Source organism: Hypanus sabinus (genome assembly GCF_030144855.1).
Source record: "Hypanus sabinus isolate sHypSab1 chromosome X1 unlocalized genomic scaffold, sHypSab1.hap1 SUPER_X1_unloc_11, whole genome shotgun sequence".
In the NCBI taxonomy this organism is placed as follows: domain Eukaryota; kingdom Metazoa; phylum Chordata; class Chondrichthyes; order Myliobatiformes; family Dasyatidae; genus Hypanus; species Hypanus sabinus.
The window spans coordinates 392,279-412,411 of record NW_026778959.1 but is presented as its reverse complement, the minus strand read 5'-3'; the positions used below and the strand labels follow the sequence as shown (position 1 = coordinate 412,411).

The 20,133-nt window shown below is 41.6% G+C and overlaps 1 protein-coding gene across 2 annotated transcripts in view; it reads left to right on the top strand.

Moving 5' to 3' along the window:
* LOC132385586 (puromycin-sensitive aminopeptidase-like) overlaps window positions 1–20,133 on the top strand; it is a 257,048-nt gene that overhangs the window by 89,260 nt on the left and 147,655 nt on the right. For both annotated transcript variants that reach the window (XR_009509200.1, XM_059957751.1), the window contains exons 7-9: window positions 2,083–2,179; window positions 3,710–3,743; window positions 5,462–5,576. Coding sequence is in view for 1 of the 2 variants with exons in the window: in XM_059957751.1 (XP_059813734.1) it covers window positions 2,083–2,179; window positions 3,710–3,743; window positions 5,462–5,576 (246 nt within the window). In the remaining variant the exon portion in view is untranslated. The remainder of the gene's footprint in view (window positions 1–2,082; window positions 2,180–3,709; window positions 3,744–5,461; window positions 5,577–20,133) is intronic.

Genomic DNA, 20,133 nt, shown 5'->3' with positions numbered 1-20,133 from the left:
AGAGGGTTAGGAATCAGTGATCAGTTGCACTTTGGCCCACAATGTTGTGCCAACCTTTTCACCTACTCTAAGATCAATCTGTCTCTTCACCTCTTCTCTCCAATATAGCCCTCCATTTTTCTATCATCTATGTGCCTAAGAGTTTCTTAAATGTTCCTAATGCAGGGGTTCCCAACCTGGGGTCCATGGACCCCTTGCTTAATGGTATTGATCCATGGCATAAAAAAGTTTGGGAACCCCTGCCCTAATGTATTTGCCTGTACATCTACACTGGTAGGGCATTCTGCTCACTCACCACTTTATAAGAAAACAACTTGCCTCTGACATACTCCCTTTGATTTCCTCTAATCACCATTAAATTATGCCCCACGTGTTAGCTGTTTCCACCCTGGGGAAAAGACACTGCATGTCCACTCCTATCTATGCCCATTACCATCTCTAAGTCACTTCTCATCCTTCACTCCAAAGAGAAAAGGCCTAGCTTGCTTGTCAATCCATCTTCATAAGCCATGCTCGCTAATCTAGACAGCATCCTGGTAAATTTTCTCTGCAACTTCTGTAAAGCTTACAAAGTTGATGGGCATGTGTGAAAATAGGAACAAGATATTGCAAAAGAAATATCGAAGATTGACTATCAAAACGTTAATTCATTTTAGAATAATTGCTTCCTTGCCATAGACCACAAGAGTGTCCTGTTGTATCAAAATAGTTGGATTCTGTAGCTAGAGTTAAAGAACAAAACTTGTCTCATTTTTAACCAGTGGATGGTATCTACCAAACCTTTCTAAAAGTGCATATATGCACCAGCATTAGGCAAGGACCTGATTAGACCTGGTTGTTGTACTTGCTGTTCAAGCTTTCAAAGGCATATTTGCCATGTGGGTGCAACACCAGAGGATAGGGTTCTGGTCTTCATTCATTTGTTATGTGCCATGCTGTATGACGTAGGTGACCGTGGTCTTTCCATGACCATGATTGTTCTTGGCAGATTTTTCTACAGAAATGTTTTGCCATTGTTTTCTTCTGGTCAGTGTCTGTATAAGACGGGTGACTCCAGCCATTATCAACACTCTTCAAAGATCGTCTGGCTGACGTCAGTGGTCGCATAACCAGGGCTTGTGATGTACACCAGCTGCTCATATGACCATTCACCACCTACTCCCATGGCTTCACATGACCCTGATTGGGGGGGAAGGGGGTGTTAAGCAGGTGCTACACCTTTGCCCAAGGGTGACCTGCAGGCCTAGAGGAGGGAAGGAGCGCCCTGCACCTTCTTTGGTAGAGACGCATCTCCTTCCCGCTGCCCCAAAGGTCTTCATGTATTAATTTGCTGGCAAAAAACCCTACCCCTTTGGGAACAAAAAGAGAACAGTTTGCAAGGATGGAATAGGAAAGAAACTTGACTTTTTTCAGAATTTCATTCAAATACTTTCATGCAAAACATGCTGAAGTATTTTGAACTGTGCACTAATATGTTGTGCATAAATCAAGTTTGTAACTGTCCTGTTTTTCTCCACATTAGCAATGACATTACTCATCCTCCTGCTGTAACTGCTGACTCATAGGGGCCAGGTTTCCAGGTAAAAAAAAATAAAAGGTGTTGGGGAAACAACTGTCTAGTGTTGTGGGCTCAAATTTAATCTTATAATGGGCCATAGGTTAGCGTACAACAGGGGTTCCCAACCCTTTTTAAGTCATGGGCCCCTACCATTAACCAAGTGGTCCATGGACACCAAGTTGGGAACCCCTGTTGTACAGCCACCACTTTAGGTTTAAATGTAATGTTTTATAATGAAGGATATTAGGAAATACGGACATTAGGACATTATTTCGCTGCCTTCCCCTTTAGGAACAAGGAATGCCTATGTATAAATTATTTATTTTGTTTTTAAGGAGAATAATTTCCCTCATAGCTTGAGTACTATGTAATCCCAATTCTTTTTTGCTGTAGAGAAAGCAGCTTGCTTTCTACAATATATGGAATGAAGCCAGGCAATTACAGTTGTTCTAATTATGCTGCTTTCTAGCGATAAAAGCTTTGATTTCTTTTTTTTTCTCTCTTTCTCTCTCTCTCTCTGCTAGGTTGCTGCCAAGACACTACCTTTTTATAAAGAATACTTCAATGTTCCATATCCTCTACCAAAAATTGATTTGATAGCTATTGCTGACTTTGCAACAGGTTGGTGGTATGAATTACTTCTTGTTGGATTCTGATGATCTTAATCCAAAGTCAAGAAAGAGGCTTAAAATGTGTGCTTCATGATTGTTTTATTAAGCACTAATAGAGCAAAGAGAATTGGAAACAAAGAGCTGCTAAACTCTGGTAGCCAAGAACAAAGAAAAGAAAAAAAGTAAGAAAGATGGTAGAGCAACACATTCAGCTCTTTTTATATCGTAGATAAGAAACATTCCAGTCAACTTTGTGGATAAGTGTTGACCAATCAAATAGCCCCTAGTCAACTAATGCGATACTAAGGGAAGCTTTCAGAATCATTTGGAGAACTGTAGCTACAAGTGGGGTAAACTGAACATTTGTAAATGATACCGTGACCTCTGTGGAAAAATACTAAGCGGTTACATGTATATAGGTAATTATATAAAATAAAACTTACTACCTATTACGCTGCTACCATTTTGGGCAATAATGAAGATATTCCATCTCTGGTGGTGGTCAGAGCTTCCTTCATAGATAGTGTCAGTAGGTTCCTCTTGGTTTTAACTACTGTCAGCTGGGCAAGCCCTGTGTGGAGACTCATAAATACCATTGCACTCATGTAGAACGATACTGCATTGCTGCTTCTGTAACAATTTTGTTTTACCTATCAGAGTTGTTAGCCCCCTGCTGAACCTCTGAACCTGGATGACCGGTAGAGCAGTCTTAGTCTGTCCTCTACCCTTTGACCTGTTTGGCATGGGTGACCCTACCAAAAGCCAAACCATAAATCCCTGACTCCAGCCACCATAGCTCTCCAGGTCATTGAGGTGTGCAAGCCTCTAAACCATGACAAAGTCGTGGTCCTCCTGGAGGATACAAAATGCAAGCAGACAATTAATTGTTAAGCTGCAAAGAAAATAGCAATTATACAGTCTAAGCCAACATTGTATACAGCAGTTACTACATTTCAGATTAATGATGTTTTGCAGGAAGGCTGACTTAATATATTACGAGTCATATGATAGAAGTGCTATTGATAGCCACCTGGTTGCTTCAATTCTATGACGGTCAAGTAATTGTAAAGTTACAAACATTAAAAATATTTAACAATTATACATGTTACTGTTTTTACATTTTCCTCTACTTGTCTCTTCATCCCTCAATACCACTTGGATTGGTAACTTTCAATTATGCAAATGTACTGTTGTCTACTGATAATTAACAGATATCAAATGTTATGCTGCATTGGATCCAGAGTAACAATTGTTTCATTCTCCTTCACACTTGTGTACTGAATCTTGTAATACCTACCTACTCCCTCCCAAATGCACAAGGGTTCGCAAATCTAGACTTGACTGGCTGCCTCTGATGTCTTGTTTTGCTTGGGAGACCTACTTGCCACCAGTCACATGACAGAAATTTACTCTAAGGTTATAAGAAATGGAAGCATGGCAGTCCTACTGTAAAGTTTACTATAATTGTGGCTGATGTACTTGATGCTTAAGAGTTTAAATGAATAAGTGTACAGAGAATTAATAAGCGTTTTTTTTACAGGTGCCATGGAAAATTGGGGCCTTGTAACGTACAGGTATTTTCAGAGTTCAAAGTAAATTTATTGTCAAAGTACACGTACAACCCTGCAATTCACTTAATTGCGGACATAAGCAGTAAATCCAAAGAACACAGTAGGATCGATGAAAGACTACTCTTAACAGGTGTAACATCAGCCAATGTGCGAAAGACAACAAATTGTTCAAATACAAAAGAAGACACAAAAATAAATAAGCAATAAATATTGAGAACATGAGATGAACAGTCCTTGAAAATTAGCTCATAGGTTGTGGGAGCATTTCAATGATGGGGCGAGTGAAGTTATTCCTTGTTCAGGAGCCTGATGGTTGTGGGTTAATAACTATTCCTGATCCTGAGGCTCCTGTACCTTCCTGATGGCAGCAGCAAGAAGAGAGCATGGCTTGGGTGGTGGGGGTCCTTGATGCAGGATGCTGTTTTCCTGCAACTGCACTCCTTGTAGAAGAGCTCATTGGTAGGAGGGCTTTACCCATGATGGACTGGACCGTATCCACTATTTTTTGTAGGATTTTCCATTCAAGGGTATTGCTGTTTTCATGAAGTATTTGATCTGTGACCACTGTCCAGCTAGATTGCACTTTGTAGCCAAGTAGCTGGTGGCCAGCTTGAGAATCCCATTGGCACACTGGCAATCAACCCTCTGAAATTGTCTGGGAAAAGCAAAAAAAAGGGTGCTGTAGCTTAACGATGTATTTGCAACATTGAAACTGAGAGAGCTTGTTAAACGATTTGAGCTTGCTTCGAAGCAAGATTCACCATTAAAAGTTGAAGACGATCTAGGCTAAGAGATAGGAAAAAGCTTACTTCAGCCAAGGAAATGCTCTTTTCTTTTCTAAGTGATTTACTGGAACCAAAGCCATTAACTTGGGGAAGGAGCATTCCTGGGCTCTGTTGGATGATTAATCCAAACTGTGGCTGAGATCTAGGTTCAGAGGTCCTGGTGCAAGTAGCATGGGCTCTTTGAACAAAATTATAGGCCTTCCCAAAGCCATTCAACCAACCTTTTAAACCTGTTCCACAATAATAGAATAATGAAAACCTTTGTCAATGCAGGATGCATCTATGAAGTAAACAAGCAACATTGACATAAATACAAGAGCTTCTGCAGATGATAGAAATCTTGGGGAGCCTTTAATGGCCATGGTACTATAATGTGGTATTGGATCTATATTTAAGGTTGAAGTGAGGTTACCCAATACCAGCTCCAGAACAGCCTGTTGACTGTTTGCTCCAAAGAATGCCATTAAAGGCTTCTATACAGTGAGATCTAGTGAACAAAAACACTAATACATAATTCACAAATTTTAGTTACTCAAAGATTATAAACCTTCCATTCTCCATTCTGTCAACAGGCTGTTCTGGAGCTGGTATTGGGTAACCTTAAATATAGATCCAATACCACATTAAGAAATGATTCTTTGTTGTCCGTGTAGATTAAAATTCTGTCTAAGAAAGGTATGATCCTAATAACACATTCACATTTCTTCCTTTATACTCCTTCCAAAGTTGTTGCTGTTATGTGATTCAGGTCAAAAGGAATATGTGTTACTCTTAACTGTCTCCTGAAATCGTCCAGCAAACTTTTAATTGGACAGAATGCTGGGCAACAAATACTAGCTGACACACAAATCCCACAAGCAAGTAAAAGATATCATGTACATCTTGAGATGCAATTCTTATTTACTGAAATGTATAACTTACTGTCCTTTTCTCCAGAGAAACGGCTCTCTTGATTGATCCAAAGCATTCCTGCTCATCATCAAGGCAGTGGGTCGCTTTGGTAGTCGGCCACGAGCTTGCTCACCAGTGGTTTGGAAACCTCGTCACTATGGTAATATTCTAATCCTTGCAAAGTAAAGAGAGTGCATTTGTGAAAACTCAGCTTGTTCTGTTTTAAACAAGAGGTTTGTCTCCAGGCAAAGGCTTACTTGCATCTCAGAATTTCAGTGCTCCAGTATTTAAAATCAAAGTCATGATTCAACTTAAAATATAGTGGGAGTTGGAGAAGGTTGGTTAAATAAGACACTGCTACTCCCAAGAGGTTTTGATGCTTGAGTCTAACAATGTTTGCTTATTCAGTAGTATTTGAATTATCTGATTAAGATCTGACACCACTTTAGCAAATCATGTCAGCCATAGCTAAGTAAACCACGGACACTGTCCAGCTAGATTGCACTTTGTAGCCAAGTAGCTGGTGGCCAGCTTGAGAATCCCATTGGCACACTGGCAATCAACCCTCTGAAATTGTCTGGGAAAAGCGAAAAAAAAGGGTGCTGTAGCTTAACTTGATATATTTGCAACATTGAAACTGAGAGAGCTTATAACCTAATTAAATGATTTGAGCACCACCCTTATTGGCAGTGATGAAACTGATCTTCAGTTTGTATTTTAATCTAGCATTGTCTTCAAAACTGATATTAAATGCAGTTTATTTTCAGGAAGTCCTTTTTTTAATCCATTGTAGGGGCACTATTTAACTGTTCACAGAACCCACTCAACATGTTTGTGGTTTGAAATTGGCTCAAGTAAAATTTCAATCCAAAACATTCCTGACAATCCCATACATAAGTTGCTTCACATTTTACTTTATATACTTTTTTACTTAACATTTATTTCAGATTCATTTAATTATTACATGTACTTGAAAACATACAGTGAAATGCATCATGTGTTTAAAAATCTACACAATCTGAAGATGTGTTGGGGTAGCCCAGAACGTGTCACCACCCATTCCGGCATGTTTAACAGAACAAAGATTCAAAGGCTTATTTTATTATCAAAGTATATATGCAGAATACAACTCTGAGATTTGTCTTCATAGATAGTTATGAAATATGGAAAAGCCATGGAAGTTCTTGAAAGAAAATACATCTCTCTCTCTCTCATGCACGTGCACACCCCCCCCCGCCCCCCCAAACATCTCCTTGCATTAAAAACTAACAGATTGCCGACCTGGAAAATGGTAGCTGGAATATCAAACACCAAACCCCCAACCCTTCTCTTGCAATAAACTTAACATATAGTCCACAAGGGAAACAACAGCGATGATGATAACAAACATCCAACCCCCCCCCCCCCACCCCACGGAAGAACATCAGACCCCAAATCCCTATCCCCTTCCTCGCACAAAAACAAACATATTGCCCACAAGGACATCAAACCCCTTGCACTCTGTCCTTCTGTGGAGAGCAACCGCCAACTTGCGGTCTCCTCTGCATTTGCCTCTGTTTTAATCTTCCTTGATGCTTTGATCAGCAAGACATGAATCTATTATGGCCCCACACCTGTCTCTGGTCTTATCCTCGAGGCAGTTTGTGCTTGCAGTCCTCTCCTGGAATTTTTTTGGGGACAGCAGAGTGCTAGAGCATTGATGGAACTCCAAACAGTAATTCACAGGCTCCAACAGTTTCTGAAACATAGCTAAGATAAAAAGAATAAGTAGAAGATGTAGAAGAAGTGAAATAATTGATTACCTGGAAGATGTTGCATGAGGAATTGTTCGCTGGCACCATCCTGACTGGAAGCCCGCAACAACGCAAGCAAATACAACAGCAAAGTCCCTTTCCTCCCCTCCTCCCCCTCTCTCTCTCTCTCCCCCCCCCCCCCCCCACTGACAGTCCTCCAACCCTAGAATGGACCGTCTCCGAACCCCCAGTGAACTTCCAGACATCAGGCCTCTGATTTCCCTATCAGCTACAGTTCAAGGTGCCTGTGTAGGTTTAAGATGCAGCTAAAAAGACTTTTGTGGGGGGCCAACACTGGGCTGATGGGTTAAGAACAGAAGGTGTCTACTGAACAGCATGAATAGTCTGTTGAGTCTTACAAGTCTGCTCTGCCATTCAGCAAGATCAAGACTGATCTTGGACTTCAAGTACTATTTTCCTGCACCCTCCCTATATTTCTTGATTCAGAAATCTATCAGTCTCTGTTCAGAGAGCTTATGATTGAACCTCCACAGCTCTCTGGAGTAGAGAATACCAGTGATTTCTCCTTGTTTCATTTCTAATTATGTATATCAGCCATACTTGAATTTTAGAGCAGACTAGCTGGGCTGACTGGTCTAATTTTGCTCCTTTGTCTTATGTTTGAAGGGAATGTGTACTTTTGTAATTTATATATTTTTGATGCCTGCCATTGCTAGTCTGTCGACCAAACTTTTGCTCAGATGTTAAACAGCAGCTGATGTCTTACAGCAATCTCGTTGTAATTCTGTCTCAGTCCTCCTCGGCCGACCTAGAACAGCTAGTGTTCAAATGATGTCCATTTTATCTGCCAATGCGGTTTTCTGCCAACTTCCTGGTAGCAGTATACTTTCCACTTCAGGTCAACAACAGGCAGGCTCTGGAGGAGCTGAGCATCAAGCAGGCATGAAACAATGCACACTGATTCCCTCCCTATTATTGTGGGCCAGCTTGAAGAAGTATCTAACTAACTACCACCAACATATCACCTGTGAAACCGGGGAGCCAACATACTTAACCACTGTTATACCACCATCAAGAATGCTTACCATGCCATTCCATACTCACACTTGGGAAAGTCTGATCACCTGGCTGTACTTTTTATTCCTAGTGTATAGGTAGAGACTAAAGACCACAGCATCAGTGGTGAGGACCAAGAAGGGAGGCAGTGGATTGCTTACAGGACTGTTTTGAGTTGATGGATTGGACAATATTCGGCGATTCATCTTAAAGTCTGAATACACCACAATTGTAGTGGACTTCATCAAGACCTGTGTAGATTAGTGTCTTCAAAAACATTCTAGACATACCCAAATCAAAAGCTCTGGATGAACCAGGAGATTCGTGGTGTGCTGAGGTCTAGATTTGTGGAATTCAAGACCAGTGACCCAAAACTACACAAAGTCCAGGTATGATCTATGGAAGGTTATCTTGAGGGCTAAAAAACAATTCCAAATGAAGTTGGAGACGGAATTGGATGCACATCAGCTCTGACAGGGTCTGCAGGCCATGACTTCCTTAAAAGCAAAACCTAACATTGTGAATGACAGTAATGCTTCCTTCCTAGATGAGCTCAATGCCTTTTATGCACAGCTCAAAAGGGAGAATAAAACTACATCTATGCAAATCCCTGCGGCGTCTGTGACCCTATGATTTCCATCTCAGAGACCAACACCAGAATATTTTTCAAGTTGGTGATTCCTTGGAAGGCATTTGCCCCTGATGGTGTACCATAGGGCTCTGAAAACCTGTGCTAATCAACTGGTGAAAGTGTTCAAGGACATCTTCAATCTTACTGCTACGGTCAGAGGTTCCCATCTGGTTCAAAAGGGTGAGAATCATACCAGTGCCCAAGAGCAGGATAAGCTGCCCAGTGGCACTCACATCTACTGTAAAGTACTTTGAGAGGTTGGTCATGGCTAAAATCAACTCCTGCCTGAACAAGGGCCTGCATCTGCTGCAATTTGCCTATTGCCACAATAGGTCTGGCAAATGCAGTCTCACTGGTTCTCCACTCGGTCTTGAATCACCTTCACAATAGTAATACCTGCATCAGAATGCTGTTTATTGACTACAGCTCAGTGTTCAACGCAATCACACCCTCGGTTCTAATCAAGCTCCAAATGCTGAATCTTTGTATCTCCCTCTGCAACTGAATCCTCAGCTTCCTCACAGGGAGACCACAGTCTGTGGATTGCAAATAACATCCTGCTGACAATTAACACTGGTGCATACCTCAAGGAAGCGTACTTAGCTCACTGCTCTGCTCTTTCTACACCCACAACTGTGTGGCTAGGTACAGCTCACGTGCCATCTATAAATTTGCCGATGACACAACTATTGTTGAGTAGAATTTCAGATGTCGACGAGGTGGTGTACAGGTGTGAGATTGATCAGCTGGTTGACTGCTGTCGCAGCGACAACCTTGCACTCAGCAAGACCAAAAAATTGAAGGCAGACTTCAGGAAGGATAATTCAAGGGAATCCACCAGTCCTTGTTACGGGATCAGAAGTGGAAAAGGTGAGTAGTTTGAAGTTCCTGGGTGTCAACGTCTCCCAGGATCTAAACTGGGCCCAACATATTGATGCAATTACAAAGAAGACACAACATTGACTTATTTCAATGTATTTCATTAGGATTTTGAGGAGAATTGGTATGTCAGCAAATATATTTGCAAATTTCTACAGATGTACAGTGGAAAGCAATCTAACTGGTTGCATTACCGTCTGGTGTGGAGGGGCCACTGCACAGGATTGGAAAAAGCTACAGAAAGTTGTAAACTTAGCCAGCTCCATCATGGGCACTAGCCTCCCTAGCATCCATGTCATCTTCCAAAAACGAAGCTTTGAATGGGTGGCATCCATCATTAAGAACCCCCATCACCCAGGACATGCCCTCTTCTCATTGTTACCATCAGGAAGGAGGTACAGGAGCCTAAAGAGAGAGCGACAACCAATTTTTCAGGAACATTTTTTCCCCTCCGCCATCAGATTTCTGAATGGACATTGAACCTACGAACACTTCCCTCTTTTTCACTACTTGTTTAATTTCTTTTTAGATGTAGTTATTGTAATTTATACTTTTTATTACTATGTATTGCAATGTACTGCTGCCACAAAACAACAATTTTCAGGGCAAATGCCAGTGATATTAAACCTGATAGTGATTGTAATGAATACCACAAGTGGAAATCAAGTACTGACTTGTACGCTTCTCTGCTTTGAAAGAACATCATGTTTTTAGGTTGTTCCCTGGATTCAAATTATGAAGTACCTATCAAATAATATGTGACTAGGTGAAGTAATCATATACTCTTTTAAAATGAAGCAGAGTGTAGGACGTTCACTAAGAGTTTAGGGAAATCTCTTCTGGGAATTGGTGATTGTTTGAGAGCTTGGATGATTTACAGGATCACAGGCTTGGGAAAGGCCAGGATCACTTTGGGGCTGTTGGGGCAGAAGGAGAAAATTTTTTAAAATTCTAGTACTTTTGTTTTCAGATGTGTAGTACATCTGAATGTTTGGATGCAGTATTACTATACTATAGGAATAAATGACTTTCAGATGTATCAGTTGTATTATAGATATAAAAATACAAATTGAATCAGTGTGTTTTCTTGTATATGATAAGAGGCAGAGATCAAATGGATAGCCAGAGACTCAACTCTTCTCTCCCCCCCCCCCCCCCCCCCCGGGGTGGGACTGAAGTGGCTAATACAAAAAAGCAATTTTAAGGTGATTGGAAGAATGTATGGAGGGGTGCTGATGTCAGAGGGACATTGTTTACCCAGAGTGGAGGGCATATGGAATGCCTGGCCAGAGGAGGTAGTAGGGGCTGATATATTGGGAGCATTTATAAACTTAGGCACATGGGTGAAAGAAAAATGGAGGGCTATATGTGAGGCAAGGGTTAGATTGATCATAAGAGCAGGTTAAAAGGTCAGCACAACATCATAGGCCAAAGGGCCTGTATTGTAATGTTCCATGTTAAAAATATATGGAATGTTACCCACTTTCCAAACAGTGAGCACAACACAATTTACTGTCACTTTATGCTAGGTGGAATAATTCTGCTTCCTCAATGAACCTTAGAGGGAATTCAGAGGTAAAGGGGTCAGCATAATGGGAGTCAAGTCTGATTTACAGCAGGAGCGAGAGGGTTAAGTAGTAGACGTTCTGTGACTTCATGTCTGCTAATAATCTGTTATGTGGAACGTTCCCAATGTCTTCAGAAATTCCATGTGGGCAACATCTATTTGAGTGAGCTCATCCAGAGAAGAAAAATTGTGTAGGTTAGTCAAGACGGGACAGCACAATTGTGTAGTGGTTAACATAATGCTCTTCCAGTGTCATCGAGCTGGGTTTAATTCTGCTGTCTCTCAGGAGTTTGTACATTCTCCTTGTGACCATGTGGGTTTCCTCTCTCATTCCAAAGACTTGTGGGTTAATTGGTCATATGGGTGTAGTTGTGTGGTATGGGGTCACTGGGTCGGGAAGGGCCTGTTACCGTGCTGTGTATCTCAATAAATTTAAATTAAGGTGTCTTGCCTAAAACAAACCATTCAGATTCTTTTAAGTTGTAAATACTGACTCACTTTCTACGAACTCTCCATTAACCAGTGTTAAGTTCGCAGGACAATAATTAACTCATTGTTGCCTGCATTCTGATTTTTTTTTTAATAAAGTGTCATTTGAAATTTTATAATTGCGTGCTCAGCCTGGTGAAAAACTGGCACTTAAAGTTAACTTTGCTTCTCCCGCTCTTGTTCAAATTTGCGAAGTATAGTTAAGTCCCTCCAGTTTTTAAAGCTGGCTAAGTACAAATACAAATTTAATAGTCATTCAACCATACACATCTATACAGTTAAAAGAAACTGAATTACTTCAGGGCCAAGGTATAAACCGCAATGCACACAGTTGCGCGTAGCACATATAGTTATGATAGTACATTCAGTCAGCCATGTCAAAATTTTAATTTAGCACAAGTCCCTGAGTGGCATGGCCTGAAGATTGACGGTGCATGGAATGTTGCCCTGGAGCCATTTTTCTGCGAGAACAAGTACACAATGGTTCCTCATCTTGCATTAGAGCAGCACTGATGGGGGAGGGGTAGCCCCGATCCAGCGTGCCCGCCGTGCCACTGCTCTCTCACAAAACGTGTCCAGTGCCTCCTCCCCTGGATGGCTGCGATACGTGACACTGCAGCCTGAGAGCCTGGTTCAAGCACAACCAACAGAGAATATACACTCTTCTCTCTCCTCCTCTTCCCCCCCCCCCCCCACCACTGATCTTGCTAATGAACCAAACTTGCAGTGTTCTTCATTACCTGTTCTAATTATTCCTGCACCAATAAAGGAAGGCATCTGATGTACATTCAATTACCAACAATGGGAGGCAGATTGATTATAGGTTAGAAGTATACTCAATCTGCCTCCCATTGTTGGTAATTGAATGTACATTTTTCATGCAAATTATGGCCATGGCCTTGCCCTTACATATAGATCCTTGATTGCACAAGTAGCAGCATACTGGTATAATGTTATGGTTATTACTGGAAAGTAGTTGCAGAATGGCCAGTACTTACTATACAAGTTATGGTACTTGTCCCTCATGTCCAACAATGATAGGAAACCTTTGTGGGAGTTTTTAAAGTGGAAAAGCCGTTCAACTGGGGCAGTTCTGCTCTCTCAACCTCAAGTCTGATCCACTGGTACGAACAGGCATCACAACTGGGGTCTTCCTTGGTTGCAGTGGATGACCACGATGTCTTCTCTGCCTTGTCATGCCCTTTGCTTTCCACGGAGCGTTGCAGAACCACCTTCCTGACCGTTGGATCTCACTCCAGATCTCATCTGCCCAGTTCGCTGGAGCTGACATTGCATGCTAGGACAGGCACGTCCCTATCTCACTGGGGTATGAGGCCCACCTGCTACCCTCATCTGGTCTAGCCCACCTGTTGAAGCATAGTGTGACCACTGTCACATGCAAACAGCTACTTGGAGCCACAGGTGAGAGCTGAGTGTCCGGTGGGGACCAAAGGTGTGAGCTATCCCAGAATAGGCACAATGAACCTCTTCACCGGGGTGCTACCCATCCTGGATACCCCGTATACCTCATTCAGGTTATATGCTTGTTCCAAAACCACAGATCAGAGAGGAAAGAAAGTTGTTGCAATTGTTAAACAAGGAAGGTACCAGAGCTGAGATATAAAGGCAGTGGATAGTGATGTGGAACTCGCGCAGAGTTGGAAGAACTCAAGTCAGCCAGTATCTGTGGAGGGAAACAAACAGTCAATGTTATGGGCCAATACTCCTCATTGGACCAAGAAAGAAAGTGGGTAAATGCCAGAATAAGAAGGTGGGGGAATAGAGCAAGCTGGGAGGCAATAAGTGATGGGGTAGGGGGGATGAAGTAAGAAGCTGAGAGGGAATAGGTGAAAGAAAGAATCTATTTGGAGCAGTAATCGGTCCTTGGTGAGGCAGGACAACAGGACTTTGGACCGAGACCCTTCATTGGGACTGGAAAGGAAAGCGAGGGAAGGGCAGGAGTATAAGTTGGCAGGTGATAGTGATGTGGAATTGGTTTGGGTTGTAAGCTCCTTACAATCACTGGTGCTGTATGTAATGTTAACCACAGCGCTACCATGCTGTTCATTTGCAAAATGCTAGTGTCAATTATCAAAGAGGAAAACTCTTCATTTAAGAAAGCTAGTCAGCATGGTCTTATGAAAATCATGTTGGACATTTGCTCAAGTTCTTTGAGGATGTCCAGGGACGTGTGAGCATAGTGTGTTTAGATTTCCAAAAGGCATTTAATTAGGAAGCAGATTTGGGATAAGTAAACGAGAGTCTGCAGGTGCTGGAGGAACTCAGCAAATCAGGCAGCACCTGCAGAGATGAGTAAACAGTCAACATTTAAGGCTGATACCCTTCATCAAGCTATTTTTGGGCTAGGAAGAAACACCACAGGGATCAGTTCATAACCTGAAGAAAGCAACAGTATGAGAAGTTTCCAAATTTACTGATGAAACGAAAATTGCTGGGAGAAAGCACATTGTGACCAGGATACTGCTGTACTGCAACAGGATATAAAGTGAGGGCAAAAATTACGGAATAAAGTAGATTATCTAGCAGCGTTGTTAGAGACTGGCAGATATGACATTGTGTACATTACTGAGTCAAGACTGAAAGATTATAGTTTGGGGCTTAACATTAAAGGGTACACATCGAATCAAAAGGATAGCCAGGTAGGCACAGGTGTTGAGGTGGCTATGTAGGTAAAAAATGAAACCAAATCCTTAGAAAGAAGTGACATAGGGTCATAAGGTATTGAATCCTTGTGGGTAGAATTAAGAAACCATAAGGGTAAAAAGACCCTGCTGGGAGTTATATACAGTAGCCAGGATGTGGGTACTAATTACAATGGCAGATAGAAAAGACATAAGGATAATGTTAGGATAGTCATGGGGCATTTCAATATACAGGTAGATTAAGAAAATCAGATTGGTGCTGGATCCCAAGAGAGATTTTGCAGAAAGCCTACAAGATGGCTTTTTAGAGCAGCTTCTGGTTGAGCCCACCAGAGGATCAGCTATTCTGGCTTCTGGATTGGGTTTTGTTTAATGAGCTTGATTTGATGAGGTAGCTTAAGGTCAAGGAACCCTGAGGAAACAATGATCAAAATATAATAGAAATCACCCTGCAATTTGAGAGGGAGAAGCAAAGGTCAGATGTATCAGTATTACAGCAGAGTCAAGGGAATTAGAGGCATGGAAGAGAACACTGGCAGGGATGATGGCAGAGCCGCAATGGCTGGAATTTCTGGGAGAAATTAAGGCGCAGGATAGATAAATCCCAAAATTGAACTAGTATTCTAAAGGGATGATGACACAACTGTAGCTAACCAGGGAAGTCTAAGCCAACATGAAAGGATAAAAACCAACAATATCAAAGAGTATGCCATAAGTTTTTTTTAAGATATAGTGAAAAGCAAGAGTAGATACAGTGGCATGCAAAAGTTTGGGCACCCTGGTCAAAATTTCTGTTACTGTGAATAGTTAAGTGAGTAAAAGATGACCTGATTTCCAAAAGGCATAAAGTTAATGATGACATATTTGTTTAATATTTTAAGCAAGATTACTTCTTTATTTCCATCTTTTACAGTTTCAAAATAACAAAAAAAGGAAAAGAGCCCAAAGCAAAAGTTTGGGAACCCTGCATGGTCAGTACTTAGTAACACCCCCTTTGGCAAGTAACAAAGCTTGTAAACGTTTTTTGTAGCCGGCTAAGAGTGTTTCAATTTTTGTTTGGGGGATTTTTACCCATTCTTCCTTGTAAAAAGCTTCTTGGGCCGTCTTGCATGCTCTGCTCTTTTGAGGTCTATCCACAGATTTTCGATGATGTTTGGGTTGGGGGACTGTGACAGCCATGGCAAAACCATCAGCTTGCGCCTCTTGAGGTCGTCCATTGTGGACTTTGAGGTGTGTTTAGGATCATTATCCTGTTGTAGAAGTCATCCTCTTTTCATCTTCAGCTTTTTTACAGACGGTGTGATGTTTGCTTCCAGAATTTGCTGGTATTTAATTGACTTCATTCTTCCCTCTACCGGTGAAATGCTCCCCGTGCCACTGGCTGCAACACAAGCCCAAAGCATGATCGATCCACCCCCGTGCTTAACATTTGGAGAGGTGTTCTTTTCATGAAATTCTGCACCCTTTTTACTTTAAACATACCTCTGCTTATTGTGGCCAAAAAGTTCTATTTTAACTTCAGTCCACACACAGGACTTGTTTCCAAAAAACATCAGGCTTGTTTAGGTGTTCCTTTGCAAACTTCTGATGCTGAATTTTGCAGTAAGGATGCAGGAAAGGTTTTCTTCTGATGACTCTTCCATGAAGGTCATATTTGTGCAGGTGTCACTGCACAGTAGAACAGTGCACCACCATTCGAGAGTCTGCTAAATCTTCCTGAAGGTCTTCTGCAGTCAAATGGGGGTTTTGATTTGCCTCTCTAGTAATCCTACGAGCAGTTCTCTCGGGAAGTTTTCTTGGTCTTCCAGACCTCAACTTGACCTCCACCGTTCCTGTTAACTGCCATTTCTTAATTACATTACGAACTGAGGAAACAGCTACCTGATAACGCTTTGCTATCTTCTTAGAGCCTTTTCCTGCTTTGTGGGCGTCATTTATTTTAATTTTCAGAGTGCTAGGCAGCTGCTTAGAGGAGCCCATGGCTGCTGATTGTTGGGACAAGGTTTGAGGAGTCAGGGTATTTATAAAGCTTTGAAATCTGCATCACCTGGCCTTTCCTAACGATGACTGTGAACAAGCCATAGCCCTAACAAGCTAGTTAAGGTCTGAGACCTTGGTAAAAGTTATCTGAGAGCTCAAATCTCTTGTGGTGTCCAAACATTTGCATGGTGCTTCTTTTTTCACTCTAAAGTTATACAAAACAAAAATAATACACTAATCTTGCTTAAAATGTTGAAAAGAATATTTCATCTTTAACTTTGACTTTGAGATCAGTTCATCTTCTACTCACTTAACTATTAATAATAACAGAAATTTTGACCGGGGTGCCCAAACTTTCTTTTGCATACCACTGTATTGGACTGCTGGAGAGATAGTAATGAGGGATATGGAAATGGTGGATGAACTGAAATAGTGTTTTAACACCATAAGACGTAGGAGCAGAATTAGGCCATTTGGACAATCGAGTCTTCTCCGCTACTTTATCATGGCTGATCCATTGTTGCTCGTACTTTATTACTTATAAATAGTTTATTACTTATAAACCCTCTCAACCCCAATCTCCTGCCTTCTCCCAGTATCCGTTCATGCCTTGACCAATCAAGAATCTAGCAACTTCTGCCTTAAATATTTGAAGACTTGGCCTGTGGCAACGAATTCCACAGATGGTTAAAGAAATTCCTCCTCGCTCCCTTCTGAAAGGACACCCTTCTTTTGAGGCTTTCCTCTGGTTCTAGATTTTCCCACCGTAGGAAACATCTGCTCCATATTGATTCTATTTTGCATCAGTCTTCACTGTGGAGGACACTAGTAGTATTTTGAGTGTGTCAGAGGACAGAAGTGAGTTCAGTTGCTATTACTAGAGAGGTGATGCTTGGGAGACGGCTAGTTCATAAGGTAGACACATCACCTGGAACAGATGAACTACACTCCCCAGTGTTCCGAAGGAGGTAGCTGAAGAGATTGTGGAGTAATGATCTTTCAAGAATCACTAGGTTCTGGAATGGTTCCAGAGGACTGGAAATGTGTAAAAGTCATTCCACTCTTCAAGAAGGGAGTAGAGGCAAAAGAATGGAAATTGTAGCCCAGTTCAGGAAGATGTTGGAGTTGATTGTTTTGGGGTACTTGGAGGCACATGATGAAATAGGCCAAAGTCATCATGGCTTCCTCTAGGGAAAATCTTGCCTGACAAATCTGTTGGAATTCTTTGAAATAACACGTAGAATAGATGAAGGAATATGAGTGGATGTTGCAAATGCAATACAGTGTCAGGAAGTATATAGTCATGCACTTTGGAAGAAGGAATAAAAGCATAGACTATTTTCTAAACTGGGAATAAAATTCAAAAATCCAAAATGCAAAGGGACATGGGAGTCCTCGTGCAGGATTCCCTAAATGTTTGTTTGCAAGTTGAGTCGATGGTGAGGAAGATGAATGTAATGGTAACATTAATTTCAAGAGGACTAGATTATATTAGCAAGGATGTTCTGAGACTTTATAAGGCATTGATAAGGCCTCACTTTTGGGCCCCTTGTTTAAGAAAGGATGTACTGACATTGGAGGGGGTTCAGAGGATGTTCAGAGGAATAATTCCAGGAATGAAAAGTGTATCATCCGAGGTGCAATTGAGGGTCTTTACTTGCTGGAGTTCAGAGCAGTGAGATGGGATCTCATTGAAACCTATCGAATGTTGAAATGTCTAGATAATGAATGTGGAGAGCCTGTTTCGTATAATGAGTCCAGAGGGCACAGCCTCAGAATAGCAGGGCACTCATTTAGAGAGGAGAGGAATTTCTTTAGCCAGAGGGTGGTGAATCTGTGGAATTCATTGACATGGGCGGCTGTGAAGGCCAAGTCATTAGGTGTATTTCAGGCGGAGGTTGATGGATTCTAAATCAGTCAAGGTGTGAAGGGATACAGGGAAATGGTAGGAGATTAGGTTTGAGAAGGAAAAGGATCTGCCGTAATGTAATAGTAGAGCAGACTTGATGGACTGAATGGCTTAATTCTGCTCCTATGTATTATGGTCTAAATGAAACATTGTTCCTCTGTGGCCAATGTATAAAACACAGTGGATATAGTCACACACGGCATATATAGTTACGATCCGGCTCATTCAGTTACAAAATAATAGCACAAGCCCCTGAGTGACACGGCTTGAAGATTGACAGGTCGCCACAAAGTGCGAGTTGCAAGTTTATGTTACTGACACTTATACTAAAACAAGCAGTTGAATAAATACGTGAAACAACAGTGATACAAAATATTGAAAAGTCACCTATCGATCCTGACAGGTTGAACATCATCTGTGCATGTTTTGATGCACTACATGTGCTGGCAAGAAAGCTCACTTCACTCCCCCCAAGGGGCAGGCACTCTGGCCATAGCCGATGATGAACCCTGGAGGTTGGAATGAAGCTTGCTGGCAACATTCTCAAAACAAGCTATCACAATTTTAGAAAAAATATTCATGCTTTAGTAAATTCTGTAGTTTACTTTGCTATGTATTGGAACTTGGCACTTTGAAAGATATTGATGCTCAATTATACTTGAAAACTAGGATTTTTAATATGTTAACTCTTTCATTCCTGGGATCCTTGTGAACCTCTCCTGCATTGTCTGCCATTCCAGCACTTCTTTTCTTAGATAATGTGCTCAAGATACTCCAGTTTTCAGTTATTAATTCCTGAAATTGGATTTGTGTTGTAGTTGAGTCATGGAATTTCATGAAGCTACTTTACTTGATGTAGAGCCAAGATATGAGGGCTGCCAGGCTTCAACACTTACAGGCAAACAAGTAGATTCTGCAATATTGGCAGTATTGGCAATTTATACATGCCAATTCAATAACAGGTGGGATTATTTTTGGATCACTTAATTTCAAAGGTTTCAAAAGTACATTTAATATCAGAGAAATGTATACAACATGCATCCTGAAATGATTTTTCTTTGCAACCATTCACAAAAACAGAGGAGTGCCCCAAAGAATGAATGAAAGTTAAATGTTAGAACCCCAAAGCACCCCCCACCCAGCTTTTCTCCCTTACATGTGTAAGCGGCAGCGAGCAACAATCCCCCTCCACCCACTGGCATAAAAAATAGCATCGGCACCTGCCACCAAGCACTCAGGTGTGAGCAAAGCATTAGCAAACACACAGACTTGCAGTTACCCCAGAGACTTCGCATTTCACCCGGTATGCGACATATCACAGGTATGTTCTCTCCCTAATGAGGGAGAAGGAGGTGCCCCCATTTTCCCAGCGAGTGGGGAGACATAATAAACAACTCGCTGGTTTACGATGTTAAAAGTCCGTTATGTTGCTTTTTTCAAGCTTTGTGCCCGAAGATCTCAGGTACACAGCTGTAGATATTCCGACTCCCCCGACGACACATGGATCTCCTGCCATGACACCGACCCTAGATCTGCCCAACTTCAGATCCCCGAGATCCAAGGCCTCCAAAGTTGAGCTGAACTTTCAGGCCGAGTCCTCGGCGTGTGAAACCCCGAGAGCAGGTCCCATTCCCGCAAAGAACCGCAGTCAGCTTGCAACTCCAGGTCAGGGTCTTCAAAAGAACCTTGAAGGGGAAAAATAGACATTAAGGATGGAAATAGAGCTGTTTCTGAAGATATAAGCAAAGGAATTGCCATTTAGTGCTGTCATCACTTCAGATGTGGACAT